General features: G+C 35.6%; 1 protein-coding gene across 1 annotated transcript in view; it reads left to right on the forward strand.

Annotated features, from left to right (window-relative positions):
• Positions 1 to 22,201, forward strand: part of Cdc123 (cell division cycle 123) — a 59,731-nt gene that overhangs the window by 875 nt on the left and 36,655 nt on the right. Inside the window, exons 2-5 of the mRNA XM_076832112.1 lie at positions 5,439 to 5,510; positions 12,075 to 12,132; positions 12,403 to 12,435; positions 20,308 to 20,403. Of these exons, the coding sequence (XP_076688227.1) occupies positions 5,439 to 5,510; positions 12,075 to 12,132; positions 12,403 to 12,435; positions 20,308 to 20,403 (259 nt within the window). The remainder of the gene's footprint in view (positions 1 to 5,438; positions 5,511 to 12,074; positions 12,133 to 12,402; positions 12,436 to 20,307; positions 20,404 to 22,201) is intronic.

Raw genomic sequence — 22,201 nt, forward strand, 5'->3', positions numbered from 1 at the left:
TGTTTCATAATTCTCTTGACCCCAGTTTGCAGGACAGGCAGAAGATTAGCTGTTTCATCCTTTGTCCCATCATTCATGGTAATGAATGGCCAGGCAGCCAGGAGCCTGTCCCCAGCCGTTCAAAAACAATCATAAGTCTGAAGCATGATACAGGGTAGGCTCTCACTCGCTAACAGGGGTAGGTCCAAAGCCTGGGTTCCTGTGAATGGGATTTTCTGTATTTTGCTCAGTTCTTCTTCTTTTCTTTTCTTTTCTTTTCTTTTCTTTCTTTCTTTCTTTCTTTCTTTCTTTCTTTCTTTCTTTTTCTTTCTTTCTTTCTTTCTTTCTTTCTTTCTTTCTTTCTTTCTCTCTGTCTCCCCCCCTCCCCTCCCCTCCCCCCCCTCCCTCCCTCCCTCCCTTCCTTCCTTCCTTCCTTCCTTCCTGTTGGTACTGGAGATTGAATCTAGGGGGACTTTCCTACCGAACTACATTCCTAGCCCTTATTTTTTCTATCTTGAAACAGGATCTCTCTTAGTTGCTTAGCGCCTGGTGAAGTTGCTGAGGCTGGCCTTGAACTTGCAGTCCTCCTGTCTCAGCCTCCTGTGTTGCTGAGATTACAGGAGTGTGTCTCACTGCTCACTTCTCCTTTAGGCCTAGATTGTCACTAAATAAATGACATTAACCATCTCTTTGTTTTCATTCTGACCTGTTTTGAACTCCTGAGATGTTGGAAGGAAACAGAGATTATTCATAAACAGTTCTTTTTCATTTTTTTTAAAACAATGATTTTATTGCTTGAGTACATGCACAAATTTATGCCACCAACGCAGAGGCTGTGGATGACTCATGTTTTCAAAAGGGTGCTCTGGATTGGATGCAGGGCTTCATGCACAGTAGGCAACACTCTATCACAGAGCTACAGCCCCAGCTGCTCTTTTCCATTTTGTTATTTAGACATAAAATTCTGCTTCTAGGGGCTCGGGTTGTGACTCAGTGGAAGAGCGCTTACCTAGCTAGCGTGTGCGATGCCCTGGGTTGGATCCTCAGCACCACGTAAAAATAAATAAATAAAACAAAGGTATTGTGTTCAACTAAAACTAAAAAAAATATATATTAAAAAAAATCTGCTCCTAGTTATTCATGGTGTAATGGAATTGAGAGTAGCAAAAGGAAGATAATCCTTGCATTTCATGACAGCTGAAATCACACACAACAAAGAGAAACCCCCCAGCAGCAGCAGTAGCAGATATTACATCCTATTATCTTCCCGATATTCCAGTCCTTCATTAACTTGCATAATTCAAAGTTGGACTTTGGGTCTTAGATGATGTTAGACTATTTCTTTTGTGTTGGCACAACAGAAGGTACATTCATGAACTTTTCAGACATTTTGCACTGAATGTTCTTTTCTCTCTCTCTCTCTCTCTCTCTTTTTTTTTTTTTTTTTTTTTTTGCAGTGTTGGAGATAGAGCCCAGGGCCTTGCTTGTCTAAGCAAGCACTCTGCCACTGAGCTACACCTCACAGCCCCTGACAAACTAACATTTTTTTTTTTCTCTACACCTATCTTGTATAGCCTCTAGCATGCTTTCTCTTTGTCTTAAGCTGTAAAAGCATATGATTAAGAAATGGACTCTGAAGTTAGAGCCATCTGTCTGCTTTGAATTTTGGTTCCATCAGCATCTTTAGCCAATTATTTATCTTCCTAATCTTCCTTTGGAAAATTGAGAAAATAATAGGATTTTCATGGGCATTAAATGAGAAAATATTTAAAATACTTGTCACTCTTTGTGGTACATAGTAAACATACAAAAGTGCTGCTTATTGCATTTTTTATTTAATAAACGCCCGGTTGAAGCAAAATAATTTTAGTTCACTTAAAACGTGTACCATTTATATGATGCCAAGAATGAAAGTGAAATAAACCAACAACTAAGGCATGTTGCCTATAACCATTTACTCTGTGTTTAAACCCATTTCTTCAGTCTGTTTAGTTCTAGTGGTATCCCTGGAACTGCACAGATGGCAGGGTACCCCTACACAATCCAAGCCAATCCAGTGGAAGTGTGTGGTGGCCATTGCCAGCTTTAGTGCTGAAAGACCTTACTCTGATTATTGACTCAGCATTTTATTTTTTGTTTATTAATTTATGATACAGAAATGATTATGCAGGTTCGTTTTTTTGGAAAGTTCTAGGACTTTGACTCAGACTTGACAATAATTAGCTAGGTGAACTTTGGTCTTCCAGCTACTTTTCCTTTCTAAGTCCATTTTTTTCCCCCTAAAATATAAAGATTATATTGATCTTATAAAGGGCCTCTTCTACCTCTTAAATTCCATTAGAAGTAACTTGCCTGTCATTTAATAATTTGATTTCCATCAGGCCTCACTGGATACTTACCTGCATAGCAGCTTCTTTTGATGGCCACATGGGCTCTGAGTAAAGCTTCCTTGGCAATGACTTGTTTATGGCTGAGGATTTCAGGCACATTTCCTTTTCCTTCTGTATTTGGTAGCATGTGCAGCATCTACATTCAGTTAGTTCAGCACTTATATTTAACTGTGATCCCCCGCCCTTTTCTGTCTTTTTCACATCAGAGGCTTTGAGTTCTTAAAGGAATCTGTTGATTTACATAACATAGGTGCAAGATAATGTCATTTAGGATGAACTTCAAAGTGTGACTGTGGAACTAGGTAATTCATAACAACTATGCAGACTCTAACTCCATATTAGTTCATATGAATAAGAGTTATGGACCTGATGAATAGGAAGAGTATGCAAAGAATTCAGAATTGAATCAAATAGAATACAAATGTTTTGAATCCAATCAAGGAAAGATGAAACCTAGAGGAACAGTACTGATGTACTTCAAACCTGAAAGTTAGTATAACTTGTTAAACAAGGATGTGGACTCTGGAATCAAGTTTTCTCACAATGAGAAAAATCACCCTGGATGTCTAAGAATTCAAATCCTGCCAACTTTTTTTTTGTCTTTAGAGCCCTGGGAGGGTAAACTTCAAATTCTCTAGAAAGGTCATCTCTTATTCTCTTGGGCTGATATTATTTCTTTAGTGAATATCTTTAGCCCCAGGAAGAATAAGAATTTAGTATGGAGGTGACCAAATAATTTACATTTAATGGTTTTTTATTTTTTTTTCCTGTTAAATATTTTAGTATCTTTAGGGCTTTGCCATTTTGAGGATAACTAGTATGTTCATAAGAGATTAGCCTTGTGGTTACCATTAAAATTATGTAGTTGCTTTAGAATTGATAAGTTAACATATTTAAGGAAAAATTTCAAGTTTTGAATGGTATTAGAATGTTTGTGAGAACCTTAGATTCACCATATTTTTATAGTTTTTGTTGCTCAGCTTTACAAGATTAAATATTTGGCAAAGTTTATTTATAATCAGACAACAAACGTTCAAATAGACATTTAAATAGATTTTTAAATTAAATGTAGTTTGAATTATTTTATTGATGATGATGATAATGATGATATAGTAGTAGTAGATACACTATGGTTTAAACCCAGGAGCACTTAACCACTGAGCCACATCCCCAACCCTTTTATTTTTATTTTGAGACAGGGTCTTGCTAAATTTATTAGGGCCTTGCTAAATTGCTGAGGATGACTTTGAACTTGCAATCCTCCTGCTGGAATTTGAATTCTTAAAGAGACTTTAAAATCACAAAGGCTCATTGGAATTGGTTTAGATTTTGTAGATTTACAAACAGAATAATAAAATTTGTTAGTTGAACTTAAGAAGTCTGAGGAAGAACTAGGCTTTTGAATTTGAAATTGTAACTTTGCTGAATAAAATATTGATTTTTAAAATCAAATTAGCACTTAAATATCTTTTCTTTGTACATAAACCATTTGTAATATGTCAAAAAACTTGTTCAGGGGGCTGGAGATGTGGCTCAAGCGGTAGCGCGCTCGCCTGGCATGCGTGCGGCCCGGGTTCGATCCTCAGCACCACATACAAACAAAGATGTTGTGTCTGCCAAATATTAAAAAATAAATAAATAAAGTCAAAAAAAAAACAAAAACTTGTTCAGTAAATAAATGATGCATAAGTCACTGATGTTCTGCTGACTCTAAAAGCAGGCTGTAATCTTTTTCAATTCTTAGAAAATATACATCTCAAAATAAAAATGCAGTAATAGCATTACTTTTTAGGAATCTGGAAGAAATTTTTGATGAATTTTTACTTCAGTGTAAAAAACAAATTATCTCATAAGTTGTTAAATGACTTCAAATGTGACTTTGCCATCTTTAATTATGATTAACTGAAACAAATTAAGCTAACATGTACTCAGTAGGCAACTTTATATCTCCGGTGATCAGTTGAATAGAATGCCACCAAAACAAATCCACTTAGATCATGAATTCTTAACCCTTAATATGTTCATTGCCCATCAAACAATGGATTCCAGATATTGAGTCTGCTGCTGCTTTGTGTCTTAGAGGTGTTTAGTTAATGCTGTTAATGTTCTCTTGTTGTTTTTCTTCCCTGCATTTTCTGTGTTGGTGCAAATACTTGCTGGTCTTAGATTTCTTAAAGACAGAATCCTTGTGCTGAGAATTCTTTTGAGCTTGTTACTTTCATATTGTGACCTCCATTTGTTTATTTGGATTTGTTTTTGTTTTTCTGCCATAAACATTGTTGTGGTAATTATATGAAATGTCATGTTTGTTCATATTATACTAGTCCTGGTTTGCTGCTATCAAATATACACCATTAACATATTCTACTATATATTAACATAAAGGGAACAGATAATTCAAAAATTAAGCAAGTTGGTAGGATGCAGTGAGGCATGCCTATAATTTCAGCTGCTTGGGAGACAAAGGGTTGAAAATTTGAGCAACAATGAATTCCTCTGTTATGTGTAATTATGATGCACCAATTAAAAAAAAAAAAAGGAAGTTCAAGGCCAGCCTGGGCAACTCAACAAAACCCTGTCTTGAAATTAAATTTTTAAAAAGGGGCTGAGGGGCTGGGGATGTGGCTCAAGCGGTAGCAGGCTTGCGTGGTATGCGTGCAGCCTGGGTTCGATCCTCAGCACCACATACAAACAAAGATGTTGTGTCCGCCAAAAACTAAAAAATAAATATTAAAAAATTCTCTCTCTCTCTCTCTCTCTCTCTCTCTCTCTCTCTCTCTCAAAAAGAACACATCCCAGGGCTGAGATTGTGGCTCAGTGGTAGAGCGTTCCTCTAGCAGGAGCAAGGCCCTGGGTTCGAACCTCAGCACCACATAAAAATAAATAAATAAATTAAATAAAGGTATCGTGTCCAACTACTTTAAAAAAAGGGGGGGGGCTGGGAGTGTAACTCAGTAGTAGAGTGCTTGCCTACCCCCCCCCCCCTCAAAAAAAAAAAGAAAAGGAAAAAAAATGACCTGGGTCATTAAAATGATGTCTTTTTTGGCGTACTTTTTTTTCTTCCCCTAGTGTCATCCTTCCACTTCCTCAGAATGTAAAGGATTATTTACTTGATGATGGAACTCTGGTGGTTTCAGGAAGGTAAGTATGAGAAAGAATTCTTTAAACTTTATTATAAAGAAATAATGTTAAATTTCAACATTTATGTATAAGATGAATAAATTAGCTTGGCACTATTTTCTCGTTTTAGCTCCTTTTTTTTCCTAGCTAAAATTATGTGCCAATTTTTGTCCCATATTCCTTTCAATGTTCAGCTGATATCTTGAAAATTGAGTACTTCCCTCACTAATAATAACTAGTTGTGAAATTGTGCAGTTCCTTTAACTTGCAGTAGAGAAGGCATAAGATGGTACCTTTCCTTCTGAATGTAGCAGGCTAGGTGATAAGGCACATAATTACCCTTTTAAGATCCTTTAGTTTTTAAGATAAAAAATTCATTGTTTATTGCAAGCAGAAAGCTTTCTGAGGATTTATCCTTAACATTTTATTCCCCACAGTTGATCCATCATGGCCCCTCCCCTACCTTCTAGAATCTATTCAGGTAGTTCCTCTATTACTGGGTAGAGGAAAATGATATTTCAATCGTTTTAGTACAGACTTGAGAAAGTTGAGAATCAGAGTTTAGTGAAGTTCTTGTGTTTTCATTTAAATCTGTATTTAAAAGTCATGTCATATATGTGTCCAGACTTCCCCATCCTTTCTAAAATGGCCTAATAATAATCCTTGCTAGTATGTCACTCTTTATCCCCTAAAACTGCCTTTATTTTCTGATGATACTTACTTTCACCTTACATAATTCCATTAGTTGTTCTATTTGAATGAAGTTTGATGAGACCAGGGACTTGAGCAGTTGTTCACCCAGCTCTGGGAACAGTTCCTCGTACATAGGATGTGCTTTTTTTTTTTTTTTTTTTTTTTTTTTTTTTAAGTTTTTAATATTTATTTTTTAGTTTTCAGTGGACACAACATCTTTGTTTGTATGTGGTGCTGAGGATCGAACCCGGGCCGCACACATGCGAGGCGAGCGTGCTACCGCTTGAGCCACATCCCCAGCCCCAGGATGTGCTTGATAAACATTTATTGAATGAATGAACCTTAGACATGTGTTTAGAGTTATGTTTATTTTCAGTAATAACTAACTTGACCCCATACATTTGCTTGGTGAATTTCTAGTGTATTTTTCTGGATTATAGTTCTAGACTTTTGGGTACAATTTTAGCCCTTTAATAACCTGAAAATTGTTAATATCATTAACTTGGAATAATTAGAGGAAAAAGAAATGGTAGAAAAAAATGAACAAGTCTCAACTTTGGGATATTCACAGACATTTTAGTATCCCCAATATTGCATATTTAATAAGCTTATGCAGTATCAATGACTCCTAATATTAGAAGATACTTTATTAATTTTAATACTATAAACTACCAAAGAGCTCCTGTATTGACTTTCATTGGCCAGATGTTTGCATAGGCTGTTGGCGTAGGAAAACAGGATGTTAAATACCATTAACAGTGCTCCACAGTACACAGGGCTCTGCCCTACTATACGCTAATGCACACATCACATACGGAACCTGTCCTTTTGGAGTTGATAGTTCAGCTTCATATTTTGTGGGAGTCAAAATGGTAAAAGTGCTAACTCTTAAGTCCAGTTTCCTAGGGTTGGATCATCTCTGTTGTTTTGTAGTTCACTGTATCTCAGGTTCTTGTCTGTAAATGTGGTAAATGATAGTGCAGAACTTAGTTCATTGGGGTATTATAAGGATAAAAAACAGTAATGTGTAAAATGTTCAGTCCAGTTCCCAGTATATTTTATGTTCTTAAGAAATATTCACTTCCCTCCTCATCATTAATCTTACTGAGTACAAATATTAAACAAACATACAAGTTAATATATGTGTGAAAATTGGGATAAATCCTATGAAGGAGATGGGCCAGGTCCTGACATTAAGTTGGTGGGCTGAGTATTGTGGGAAGGGTCAAGGAGTGTCTTAAAGAAGTAGCTTTTGAGCCTCTGAGATGTGGAGACTGGGAAAAAGAAGTCAGCCAGTTGAAGGTGGGAAGAAAAACTTTTTCTGGCAGAAGGAACAACATGAATGCTCTTGACTCAGAGAGGGTTGTGTGGCTGGAACTGGGAGAGAGCTTTTGACAAAAGGTAACATAACTAAAATTTTAAACTATCTTTGTGACCCAGAGCCAGTGTTCTTACAAACCAGTTCTGTGTAAGATATAATAGAGAATATACAGAATCCTAAATACTAGCATCATTTTTTTAACCAGTTCAGACCTCAGTATTTGAGGGTTACCTTAGAAAGCCAAGCCTAATAAACTTGCAATTTGAAAATGTTGCCACATTCTACTATGAAGAAATTTTAGGTTGTTATCTTCTACAGTGGCACTGCAATAAGTTCTCTGAAGAACTATGAATACACTGATTACAAATATATTTTAAAATGTATTCTGTTATACTAAAAAAAATGTGATTTTTAGAGTAATGAAGCACATTTTCAAGTTTGTTGGGGTACCTTTTATGTTATATAAAGTTTGTAAACAATGTTAATGTCACATTGAACAACGTGATGTGGCATTTAACAAGAGGTCTAAGAAAGAAAGGCTAGCTTCTTGGGTAAGGATTCACAATTGACAGTGTGTTAATATTACCCCTAACTGTAGAATCAGGTTCTCACCTTGTAGATATGGAAACTAAGGATTATGAAGAGTTGATTAAAATTTTGGGGGACTGACACACATTAAGCCAAAATTGTAACAGAATAATTGATAAACCAGAGTGTGCTTTTTCTAAAGATTGCTTCCACTTGGAAGATACATAGTATAGCCGGAACAAATGTAAACGGACTCATTCTTTGCTACTTCATATATCTTAATGCACTTACACTATTAGTCCTTAATCTAATCTCCAACTTCAGTATTATTTCTTTTTTCTTTGTGATCACCTTTGGAGATTTAGCTCTCTTTTACTCTTTTCATCTCCCTCATGACTAGTCAGTGTTTACAGTCATTATTGTTGACTACTGAGCTACATTATATGTTATAATTACCTTTTCTTTTAAAAATAACTGTTTCCCCTGAAACTAATAATGATGTTTTCAAATTTTGCTTTATTTTCTATGTGTCTATCACTAATATTTTACAAATGTTCTAATAAACAAAAACAGCCTATTAGTTGTTTTTCTAAATCCTCAAGAACAGTTCCAAATCTGGCAGCTCTGTTTCTCTTTTCATGGAGATCTCACTGTAGCAATCACCCATCTTCCTAGTCCAGGCTGAGCTGATAGTTCCTCAGATCTGGTATACAGTTGTCAGTTTGAATTTCTCTTGAGAGTTGGATTTTCTGGATTTTTCTTTGGATGCCATATTTTTGTTTATCTTAGTTTATTCATGTTATTGAAGTACATGCTCTAGAATGCATAGAAGGAACAGCTTTTGAGCTGTTGCATGTCTGAAGAAAATTTTATTCTACTCTTATACTTGATTTTGGTGCTTAGGAGTTTTTGCTTAATATGGTATTCTAGGCAGAAAATAGCCCTCAGATTTTGAAAGTGTAGCCCACTATCCTCTAGTATGCTCTGAGGTCCCAAATCATTCTGATTTATGTACCTTTTTTCCCCCTAAGAATGTTCTTTGGATTTTCTCTTCATATTTTATATTTCATGATAATCATCAGAGTCACTTGTTTATTGTGGCTTAAAACAGTAACCATTTCAGTGATTTGGGGTTAGGAGACACTTTACTTGTTCTGTTATGTTTCTGCACATCTTCAAGCACAGGCACCACCAGCTTTTGTTCTTAACCATCTTTTCAATATTGCTTAGACAGCACACATTCTCAAAGATACAGCCTCTCCCTGTAGAGTAAAAAGCAAGTTTGTTTACTGACAATATGAATAAACACATTTATTTATATATTTATATTTATACATTGAGCAGGCTTTTTTTGCCATTAGGAAAGATGACATTCCCTAAGTTCAGGGTTCCTTGGTTGTAATACAAGCCTGGATTACCCTACTCTGTATTACTCTATGAGACTTGAGGGGCAAGAGAGAACTGATACAAAGAGCTTCTTGCTGTGGTGTGAGTGATAAGAATTGTTTCTGACTCAGGAGTCTCATGTCCTCTGCCAGTGTCCTTGGAACTGTGAGAAGCTAATTTGTTAGCTTTCAAGTAGGACAGAATCTCAGATTCTCCATAGTTATTGACACTGAGCAGGTCTTCACAGTGACTGGCCATTTGTCCTCTAGTCTGAGCTGGACGGTCTTATGATGTCTTTCCTCATATGTCTGGTAGATGATGCTGACCATCGGCTGAGTCTCTTTATCCCTGTGGGCCTTCATCCTCAGAAAGGCTGGCCTTAGTTTCTTTAGCTGTGGCAAGTATTTCGAAAAGTAAGAGTGAAGCTCCAAGGACACTTGACATCTCAGTTCAGAATCCAGTAGCATCACTTGTGTTATATTCTATTAGTCAGAATGAGTCTTGAAGCCAGTCAAAATTAAAGGGATGGAAAAATAAAGGCCATTTGTTGATGGGAAGAGGAACAAAGTCACCCTGCAAAGGGGCACATAAAAAGGGGTGGAAAAAACTACTGTGGCTATTTTTGAACATTTGTTTTTCTTTTCCTTCATAGTGCCATGTACCTAATAGACTCTTTAATTCTAGGACATGTTTTCCATTTTGGGGACATTAAAAAATATTTTGTCTTTGATAATTTTCTCTGTCTTCTGTCTGGAACCGCTGTTGTTTAGGTGTTAAGTCTGTTTGTTTAATTCCTTTGAATTTTATCAATTCTTTTCTATTGACTTTTTGCCTACTTTGTTTTCTTTCTGGGTAGTTTTTGTAACTTTTCCTTTCAATCTTTTGAATTAAAAATTTTAGCTATCATGTTTTCATTTTCTACAAGTTCTGTCTTTTTTTAATATATATTTTTAGTTGTCAATGATCTTCATTTTTTTAAAAAAATTATTTATATGTGATGTTGAGAATTGAACCCAGTGCCACACACATGCTAGGCAAGTGCTCTACCACTGAGCCACAACCCCGGCCCCAAGTTTAGTCTTTTTCTTTCTTCTTCTTCTTTTTTTTAATTGCCTCCTTTTCTTCTTTTCTGGATGTGATATCTTTTATGTTTGGGGATTAATAATGCTTTTAAAAAATATTTTTATCTGGTCCCCTTGGTGTCCTTTTTCTTCCGTGTATACATTTTTCCTCTCCTTTTTTGAAAGCATTTTTTGTCTTGGAGCTTTTCTTCAGTTTTCTAGTTCTTTGAGGCCTATATTCTTACATAAGAGTAGAGGACACATCCTTGCACAAACATTTGCAAATTTTGTGTACCCAGGTGGAACACAAATGTGCCAGTAGCCAGCCAGTATTGTTGGGAGATTCCCAGATGGTAATATCTGTAGGTCTTTCCTCTAGGGCTATTTGGTTCCTACAGAGAATAATCCTTTAATCCTTCTTTGTTCCTGAAGTAGGGTGAGAGGAAGGGGACTAGAGGTGGCATTGTGAAGTATGATTTTCACATAACCCTCGTGATCATTTGGGCCAGTATGTGTCTGAATCCTTTCACTCTTTAGTTTATTTTTTTCCCCAGAGAAAAAATGCTTACCAAAAGGGCTGAAGAGGATTACTGGCTAGAATGTTCAGGGTAAGGAAGGTTGGGTATGTCCTATTCCTCCTTAGTTGGTGCCCCAAATTGACCTTTTGTTTAGCGCAGAGCTTCCTTCCCATCTTACATGGTATCTATAAGTTCTTACCTGCCGCTCCTGGGTAATCCCTCGAGTGGCCGTCTGAGTTCAAAAACTTTTCATGCCATTTTTCTTCTATAGTTGTCTTTATTTTGGTCATCTTTATCCTTGGATCTTTCCTTTCATTTTAGTAGCATTTTAAGAGGGAACATAGAGGTAAATGCACATGTATGACCAAAAACTTCCCTCTTCTTTTTTCCTCATATAGCCTTTGCATAGCTCTTGGGCTTTTCTTATTGATTTTCCCCCATAAGGTGAATTCTCCTAGGCTTGTTGTCTGCAGTTGGTTGTTGAGGAGTGGCAGTGCAGTGTTGTGAATATTCTGTCTGAGTTCTTTCAGCCTCTGCTTCCCCATTAGACAGTGAGGTCTGGCTACTGAATGGCATTTTCCAACACCCTCCTTTGCTTGCTGGCTTCTTCACAGGTAGTATGCCTGAGTATTTCTTTCTCTTTCTTACCTTTTTCAGTGGTCCAGTCTTGATCCAGAGTAACTGTTGACACCAGCCCACATGCTCAGTTTTTGTTGCACATAGGAAGGATGTTGGTTTTGCCCCAGGGATATCTGTCAGTAGTATGGACAGCTCTTCACATGTTTTCTTCCTGTGTCTTCCCTGTCTTTGGCAGCACTTTCTCATATATTGGGGTGCAGAGTCCTAGATGATTCTTATTATCAGACATGGGGTTCTTAAAATTTCCATATTTTTGGTGATTTCTGAGAAGAAAGTAGGAAGGTTTTATTCTGTCATCTCTTATTGGTAGTAAGTTTTCCTTATGTTTGTTCTGTACTTCAAATTGTTTTGTTTTACATAAGCTTAACATGCTTGAGAATATATGGCTATTTGGTAGCAGAAGTTTTCTTTGCATAATTTTTTCTTTCTGTTTTTTTAGGGAAGATCCACCAACTCGCTCTCAGCCAGACAGTGACGATGAAGCAGAAGAAATACAGGTTGGTAGAAAATAAAATAATCTGTTCTGTAGACTATTTTAATTTAAATGGTCCCTAAAGTGGTTTTGATGTTTAGGCTTCCCTTACATTTGATAAAGTGAGAAATTACACGAAAATCTTACTTTTGATGTCCATTTTTACATATACTTTGAATTTGGGGAAAGATGTCTTCTGTTTATGTACCATTTTTAGATGGAGCACTGCCTTTGGGATCCTGTTATACTATTTAAACTTAATGTTGTTTGTTTTTCTGTCCTTTTATCCATGTAGTGGTCAGATGATGAGAACACAGCCACGCTTACGGTAAGAGCAAAGCAGCACCAGCATGGGGACACAGCCTCGTACTGTCACCTAAGAGTTACCTCACAGTTGAAGTGCACAGCTCTCCAAATTCCCATGTACTTAATCACTTCAAATACCTTGTTGTCTGTGGGGTATTATTTATTATTCTGAAAAATAATTTGAATCATTTTTGAATAGGCAAACATGGCTTGCCCTCTTTTTCCCTTTGATTACAAAGGAAATATTTAAAGTGCATTATTTGATGCTCTGACTTGTTTCTTTTACACTCTGAAAGAAGGAATTAAGCTAGGCATACACTGAGCTTCCCATATTGCTGGGCAATAAAATGAAAAATCTATATTTATTTACTCAAGTATATTTAAATGTCATAAATAAATTATAATTTATTTCAAGTGATGAAGTATGTGAGTTCAACCCAAGTTTTATATAAAATTATAGAAGTTGATCAAGCATATTATATAGTCTTTTGGGATAAAAATGCTGCTATAAAATTTAAAATTCAACTTAAAATATTTTTATGAAAAAAAAATTTTTTTGGTACCAGGGATTGAACTCAGAGGCACTTGACCACTGAGCCACATCCCCAGCCCTATTTTGTATTTTATTTAATTTAGAGATAGGGTCTTACTGACTTGCTTAGTGCTTTGCTTTTGCTGAGGCTGGCTTTGAACTTGTGATCTTCCTGCCTTAGCCTCCCGAGCTGCTGGGATTATAGGTGTGCGCCACCGCGCCTGGCCAAAAAAAAATATATTTTTTATACCTTTTTTTTTTTTTTAAAGTTATTTTTATGTGGTGCTGAGGATCGAACCCAGGGCCTTGCAAGTACTAGGCAAGTGCTCTCCTGCTAAGCCACAACCCCAGCATCATGAAAATACTTTAAGAGTATTTTTTAAAGATTAGTAAAGGAAAAAAAAAAAGAAGAAGAAGAAAGTTTATTTATTTATTTTTGGTGCTAGGGATTGAACCCAGGACATCAAATATATTAAATAGGCGCTCTACCACTGTATATCCATGGCCCGCAAAAATGTATTTCTAAAAATAGATAAATGAAACTCTCTACCTTGAGATAGAAAAGAAAGGCTTTTTAGAAATATATATATATATTTTTAGGCATTGATGGACCTTTATTTATATGTGGTGCTGAGAATCAAACCCAGTGCCTCACACACGCTAGGCAAGTACTCTATCACTGAACTGTACTCCCAGCCCCAAGAAAGGCTTTTTATAAAATTCCTTATACATAAACATAAAAGCAAAAAGAAAGGAAACTCGTTTTAGGATAGAATATATTGCAATACAACTCTAAATAAGAAGATACTTCTGCTTAATGAAAGAGATATAAATGGTGTTCAGAATGCAGAATAAAAAAGTGAATATATTTAAAACTGTCATTTCCTTCAGTAGCAGAAGTTTAGCATGCTAGGTATAGAAATAGAAGTTTGTGTTTTATTTACTCTGGATGCCATTTGATTCACTCTCCTTTTATGAAAATTTTGCTCAATTCTGTTATGTTATTTTTCTTCTGTACTCAGAGCACAAAATTGATTTCTGCATGATAATCTAAGATGAATATGATTTGATTTCTGCTATTAGAGGCTTTATAAACCAGTGGGGAAAAATGATATAAGGTAGGGAATCGATGGAAGGGATGTTGGCTTGAACCATTACAAGTGAGGATATATAGAAGTGCTTAAAAGAATAAACAGTATTTAACCTGGACCTTAAAAAGAGTAAGGATCGGGGCTGGGGATGTGGCTCAAGCGGTAGCGCGCTCGCCTGGCATGCGTGCGGCCCGGGTTCGATTCTCAGCACCACATACAAACAAAAGATGTTGTGTCCGCCGATAACTAAAAAATAAATATCAAAAATTTCTCTCTCTCTCTCTCTCTCTCTCTCTCCCCTCTCTCACTCTCTCTTTAAAAAAAAAAAAAAGAGTAAGGATCAATATAATTTAAAAATTACAAATGGATGGGTAATATGGAAATTAATAATACAAGTGTATGTATTTGACTGAGTCTGTTCCTGCTGCTATAACATAATACCATAGACTAAGTAATTTAGAAATAATAGAAATTTGCTTCTCATAGTTAAAGAGACTAGGAAGTCCAAGATCAAGGCACTAGCAGATGTAGTGTCAGGCGAGGGCTTGCTCTTTGCTCCCAGACCTTGTTGCTATATCCTTACATGATGCAAGGAGCAAGAGATGGAAAAGCCAGGTAGCTCTCTAAAGCCTCTTTTATGAGGACATTAATTAAAGGCCCTACCTCCTAATATCACCACAATGGGGGGGTTAAGTCACAACATGAATTTTGGAGTGACGTAAACATTCAAACCAAAGCATTGTGCATGGGTGTATGTTTGTATATTTTTCAAACTCTGTCCACTAATTTGAGCAATAAGTTGTAGAAGCAGTGACATATATCATGAAAGCAGTGAGCACACTTCCTGCTCTGATATTGGTTTCTAAATACCATTCTCCAATAAAGGAATTGAAGCTTCTTAGAGAAATTGAGGACTGTGGTTAGGAGAGTAAAAGTGAGCCCATAGTACCTTGTTATACAAAAAACTAAGGAAATGTTTAAAGAATGATGGGGATGTGACAAAAAGATCTCAGAAGCCAGCTTGAATGGCCCCCCACTAGCTAAAAAGTTGTGCATCATAACAAATAGTGATAGATTATAATCCACTGACTAAAATAAGAATATAAGATCCCATACTGACATAAATCAGTGATTAAATTAAATAGGTAAGGGGGAAATTTCCCTCCCCCATGGCAGTGCTAATACCCAACAAAGTGAGCTTTTTAGAATTTGTATTGAATAAGTGCCTTGTATGTACTTTTCTTTTTTTTTCTTTTTCTTTCTTTTTTTTTTATTATTGGGTGTTCAAAACATTACAAAGCTCTTGATATATCATATTTCATACATTTGATTCAAGTGGGTTATGAACTCCCATTTTTTCCCCATATACAGATTGCAGAATCACATTGGTTACACATCCACGTTTTAAAAATTTTTTTTTCTTTTTTCTTTTTTTTTTTTTGAGAGAGAGAGAGAGAGAGAGAGAGAGAGAGAGAGAGAGAGAGAATTTTTTAATATTTATTTTTTAGTTTTTGGCAGACACAACATCTTTGTTTGTATGTGGTGCTGAGGATCAAACCCAGGCCGCATGCATGCCAGGCGAGCACGCTACCGCTTGAGCCACATCCCCAGCCCCACATCCATGTTTTTACATACAGCCATACTAGTGTTGTATTCTGCTGCCTTTCCTATCCTCTACTATCCCCCTCCCCCTCCCCCTCCCTCCCGTCTTCTCTCTCTACCCCATCTACTGTAATTCATTTCTCTCCCTTGTTTTTTTTTTCCCCTTTCCCCTCACATCCTCTTATAAGTAATTTTGTATAATAATGAGGGTCTCCTTCCATTCCCGTGCAATTTCCCTTCTCTCTCCCTTTCCCTCCTACCTCTCGTCTCTGTTTAATGTTAATCTTTTTCTCATGCTCTTCCTCCCTGCTCTGTTCTTAGTTGCTCTTCTTATATCAAAGAAGACATTTGGCATTTGTTTTTTAGGGATTGGCTAGCTTCACTTAGCATAATCTGCTCTAATGCCATCCATTTCCCTGCAAATGTCATGATTTTGTCATTTTTTAGTGCTGAGTAATACTCCATTGTGTATAAATGCCTCATTTTTTTTTTATCTATTCATCTATTGAAGGGCATCTATGTTGGTTCCACAGTCTAGCTATTGTGAATTGTGCTGCTATGAACATCGATGTAGCAGTATCCCTATAGTAGGCTCTTTTAAGATCTTCAGGGAATAGTCCGAGAAGGGCAATAGCTGGGTCAAATGGTGGTTCCATTCCCAGCTTTCCCAGGAATCTCCATACTGCTTTCCAAATTGGCCGCACCAATTTGCAGTCCCACCAGCAATGTACAAGTGTACCCTTTCCCCCACATCCTCGCCAGTACTTGTTGTTGTTTGACTTCATAATGGCTGCCAATCTTACTGGAGTGAGATGGTATCTTAGGGTGGTTTTGATTTGCATTTCTCTGACTGCTAGAGATGGTGAGCATTTTTTCATGTACTTGTTGAAAATGTCAAAAAAAAAAAAATGTCAAAATCATCTGGACATGGTGGCATATGCCTGTGATCCCAGCAGCCTGGAGGCAGGAGGATCACAAGTTCAAAGCCAGTCTCAGCAACTTAGCATGGTCCTATCTCAAAATTAGAAAAGGGGGTGCTGCTGGAGATATGGCTCAGAGATTAAGTGTCCCTGGGTTCAATTCCTGGTACCAAAAAAAAAAAAAAAAGGAGCATGACACCTAAAGAAGGTTGACACCTAAATACAATGCTTGAAGGCAGTCTGAATCCTGAACCTGCCCCCCCCCATAAAAAAAGTTTTGTTTTTTCTTTTGCTATAAAAGGCATTATTAGGGTAGCTGGAAAATTTCTTATCAGATTTATAGATTAGGGTCTAGGGTTGTAGCTCCTTGGTAGAGTGCTTGCCTCACAACTAGAAATATTTTTTAAAAAATTTGTAGATTAGGTTAATGGTATTGTGTCCATGTTAGCTCTCTGATTTGATCATTTTACTATGTTATGCAAGAAATGTTAAAACGGCTTTCTTGGAAATGTACATTGAAATATTTAGGGGTAAAAAGCTTACTGACTGCAATTTACTGTAAAACAGTGTAGGGAAAATGTCTGTAATATGTATGTAAATGTAAATAAATAGATACATTCATAGATAGGAGATGGGATGATAAAGAGGATGTCATAAAATGGGGAGTCTGGGTGAAGAGTAGGTAGACACTCTTGGTACACTTATGATGTTTCTGAGAGTTTGAAATTATTTAAAAATAAAAAGTTAATGATATATAAAAGTGGTTGGGTTTCACCGGGTTGAATTAGATGGAGTTTGGCAGGGGGAACATTCATGGTGAACACTCTTACTAGAAGAAAAATTTGAGCCAGAACATAGAGTTGGAAAATCCAAAGTATTGTTGACTGGTGAGTTGTCCATTTGTATAGGTAAAGCAGTCAATTAAAAATGCGAAAAATCGAGATATCAAAACCACAATAGTGAATATAAAAACATAAGTTGGTAGAGTGCATCCTGGGTTCAGTCCCAATGTACCAAAAATATTAAGTTGCTAAAAGTGCACATAGTAAAGGATAGCATATATGTAAAAATTTTAAACGCCACATTTTATAGATAAACACATATATTGTAAGTATAAAGTCATAAATGTGGAAGAATTCACCCTAATTTTCTAATGATAGTTGCTTATGGGATATTTAGGATGAATATGATTTTAGAAAGTCCAGTGGTATCAGATGAAGAATGTAGAGTTTATCTCACTTCAGTGAGAATTTCCCCCAGGCAAATAACATGTCATGAATGTTTGAAATTGGCTAATTGCAGACTAGCAATGTAGTTCAACAGTAAAACACTTGCCTAATGTCCTCAAGGCCTGGGTTCAATCCCTAGTCCCCCCTCACCCACCCGCAAAAAAAAAAAAGACCATCTGAGCTGTGTATTTTTTAAAAAATCCTATTAATTAAGTCTTTATAGATGATTTTCAGAAAAGTTAAATCATGATTTCAATACAGATATAAAACTCTGTAATACATTTTAAAGATTTTGTTTAATTTATGAGGGAGCCAGACAAATGTTAACACTATTTTAAAAAAGAACCCAAAGACATATTTATAGATCAAGAATATCAAAATGAACATGTAAATGAGGCAAAACTGGTTTTCCTCCCTTCAGAGTGGGAAAGAAGACAATTGAATTTCTTCCAGACAAAACAGAAATTGCATAAACGTAAGAATAAGCTCACATCAGTTACCTATTATCAAGTTGTAAAATAGCTCATGGACATAGCTAGAATCTGACAATCCAGAGGGTCTTTTATACATATGCTTTTTATAATTTATATTTGTTTAGAATCCTTTTGATAGAATTTCCTCAAGTTGAGTAATTTTGAGGATTTGAGGGAAATGATCACATCCTTTAAAATTCAATACATAAATATAAAGCAATCCTTAGATGTCAAGTTTCATGGGATAGGAAAATTATTTTGTCTTTGAAAGTTAAGTGTTTTCATGTTGTAAAATTTGTGTAACTGTTCCACTTATAGGAAATATTGTTAATGCAGATCTTGGATAATTGGGTTTTATTAGTAAAGATGTAGGGCAACCAGACTAGCAGCTTCAAATTATTGGCTTGACATAAACCATAATTCCTCTTGATGGGGAGAGTTAAGTGGAAAATAAAGGACCCTTGATTTAGTTATTCACTTCAAAAGCCTCTCTATACAACTTTAATTTTATGTATCTAAGCTGAAGAAGTACTTTAATGGAAACTAGATGTGGAGACAGTCTATCAAGTAATTAAAAGATATTGTTGTTAACAGTCTAGAGATTCAGATTTACCTGTAGCAAAAAGATAGCTTAATTGGGCCTTAAGCTCTCTCTTCTCTACTCATTAGCCTTAAGTTCTCTCTTCTCTACTTATTAGCCTTTCTAGGGCTGGGGGTATAACTTAGTGGTAAAGTGCTAGCCTAGCATGTGCAAGGCCCTGGGTTTGATCCCCAGCATTAAACAACAAAAACCAAAATGTTTCTCATTTGGAGAAATATTACCATTAAAAAAATTTATTTCTTTGGTCTGTTTCCAGAGCCTTGCCTATCAGTTTCTTTTCTCTCATGGCTAGGCTAAACTTGGGATCCACACTAACCATTTCATTTAGTTTTAGAGTATGTAGTTAATTCTAGATCTAATCTAACTTTTTTCCATATGAAAGTTAATTACTGGATTTTTTCCCCCAGAACTTACAGATGCACAATAGGGGGCAGCAACTCCCTGTGTAGGGATATATGAAATTAAATGATTATGTGGAGAATTTATGTTAATATTTTGTGTTCTGTCCCTCCTGAAACCTCCACTTCCACCTCTCTTAATGTTCCTTTTATCTAGTTTGTATCCATGAGGTCCTGTGATAATGAGAGAAAGCTCAAGGCCAGATATATTGGCAATCAAGTTTAAATTCCTGTTCAACAACAGTATTTCAGTTTCCTGGTTGAAATGATTACATGAGATATATTTTTTGAACCAACCAGAAAACAAAGAACATTTTAATTTGACCAAGGTCTGACTTTTGAGTTTTGCTTACATTAAAACTTGTCTGGAAATAGCAGTGTTTAAATACAGTTTACCACATCATTTATTTTTCATTCTTATAAAGCCTTTTGGAGGTGTGTCCAAAGACCTTTTACAGATGGAAAAACATCTGGCCCTTTAAGTTTGGGGTGTTAATTTCTGAGAACTGGAAGATATATACTAGTGACATTCCTGTTACTTCACTTAATAAATCCTGTTTTATGTAGGTATACGGAAAGAACCATTCTTTCCTTCTTTTTTTAAAATATTTTTTTAGTTGTCAATGGACTTTGTTTTATTTATTTTTTTTATTTGTGGTGCTGAGAATTGAACCCAGTGCCCCACACCATGCTAGGCAAGCGCTCTACCACTGAGCCACAATCCCACGCCCATTCTTTCCTTCTTAAATTCCAGTTGCCTACTCTGTCTTTTTGGATTTGTGGGGTTTTTTTGTTTTGTTTTGTTTTTTAATTTGTGGGTTTTGATTGTTTTGGAAAGTGCCATTTGAGCAATTTGTTATTTTATTTCTCTTTCTGGTAAATATTATTTGATCACTTATTTTATTGAGTTCTGAAATTTGGATGGTAGTTTGTATTCTGCATTCTGTTTTTAATGCCCTAGAGTATATCCTTGAGGTTTTGATCGTATTTTCCATGTTCACTGTGATAATACTGACTTGCCTTAATGCTTTCTTCTTTTTCTCAATAGGCACCAGAATTTCCTGAGTTTGCCACTAAAGTCCAGGAAGCTATCAATTCTCTGGGTGGCAGTGTCTTTCCTAAGCTTAACTGGAGTGCCCCAAGGGTAGGAACACATAAGTAAATCTCTTATTGCTTGAATAGTCTTTGCTTTGCTATTTATTTCATTTTATATCCTCAAAGAGGGACTAATTATATTCCTAATTTTAGGGAAAATAGTGTGGAATTTATTTATTATTTTTACCCTGTTACTGGGTTTGTGATATACTTTATTTTCTGTCAAAAGACAGTTTTGACCTCTTAAGTTGTTGCTTATTCTAGAATTCGGAGGAAGTTCATTCTTTGCCCTTTTAAAAACTTCAGCTGTTTAACAGAGAAGGTTTTGTTCATTGTAAAGTAATAATCAGAATGCTACAAGATGTAGAAATAGAGTGGTTTGAAAAATCAACTTGTATTTTCTTATGTTTACACTCTATTAAAAAGATTTTTGTAGAAGTTAAGACCCGTGGAAAAATACTCTTTTTTTTAATCCATTAGAAAATAATTTTATGTCAGTAAAGCTCATTTAAGAAATTAAAGACTTAACTTGCATTTTCAAAAATCATCTCATGTATCTTTCTCTTTTAAAATGAATGATGTACTTAATCTAACTTTTATTTTTACTTTATAATTAGTTATATGTGTACACAGTTTAAAATTTTTAAGTAGATACAGAATCTTGCCACAAAAATCAGCAGATCCTATACCTGTTTTACTTTGTTTCCTCTTCCTTGGAGCAGCCACTTTCAAATATTTTAGTACATTTGTTACTTATCTCTCTTTCCTGACTTTTCAGTTTTAGATATTTATTATTGGCTTCCTACTTGGAAGACTCAGCTCTTTCATCTCCTATCCCCTTTACTTCCTATTTCATATGCTCCTTATAGTTATATCTGATTTTGGTTAGGTCAGCATTCAGTGTTTTTATTTACTATGGTTATGCAAAAAACACATACATATCGGTTATATACTATACTATGATTACTTATGTTTTCTTATTCAATATTTTATCTTCCCTGGAGTTGATAATTGCCTCGTTTATTCAGCTGCACAATTTGCTGTGTATATACTTGTTTCAGTGGAATTAAATGTGCGTTCAATATTCTATTTTTAGTCAGAAGTTTATCATCTTTTTCATTGGTAGAAATTTTTTAAAAGTTACTTATTGACTGGGTGCAGTGCTGGCACACCTTTGTAATCCCAGAAACTTGGGAGGCTGAGGCAGGAGGACTGTAAGTTCAAAGCCAGTCTCAGCAACTTAGCAAGATGCTAAAAAATAAGAGTCTGGGGATGTGACTCTGTGGGAAAGGCCCTCTGGGTTCAATCTCTAGTACCCACCCCCACCCCCCGACAAAAAAGTTATTGTAAAGAAGTTATAATATCATATATTACAATATACAAAATTATTAGACTCATTTGTAGTTCTCACAGTCAATTTTTCATTTGTACAGCAATATTTTTAATCATTTTTTCCCCACTAAATTGAATTTGGACTTTCCACTTAAGATGGGAAAATTATTTATGGTTGTTATTTATTTTTTTCTTTTTTTTGTTGTTATTTATTTTCTTCTACATACCAGTGCTTTCTTACATGTAGTAGAATAGCTTTTTAGTTTTTTGCGATCATTTGTTTCTCAAAAGTATACAGTGCTCCTACTTCTGTTCTATCTATAAGAAAGGAGTGTTTTTTAAATTACTCAAATATAATATTACCATTTAGGCATGTTCCACTAAGCTGTGTGCCTGCCCTTCTTCCTTTTTTTGATGTGTTTGAGACATTTACCATTTAAAGTAGTAATGGTTCCAATATCTTCCCTCTTTCCTTCCTAGATTTGATTTACATGGGTCTTAATTACTTAAGGTCT

This window comes from Callospermophilus lateralis, chromosome 13 (genome assembly GCF_048772815.1).
Source record: "Callospermophilus lateralis isolate mCalLat2 chromosome 13, mCalLat2.hap1, whole genome shotgun sequence".
In the NCBI taxonomy this organism is placed as follows: Eukaryota; Metazoa; Chordata; class Mammalia; order Rodentia; family Sciuridae; genus Callospermophilus; species Callospermophilus lateralis.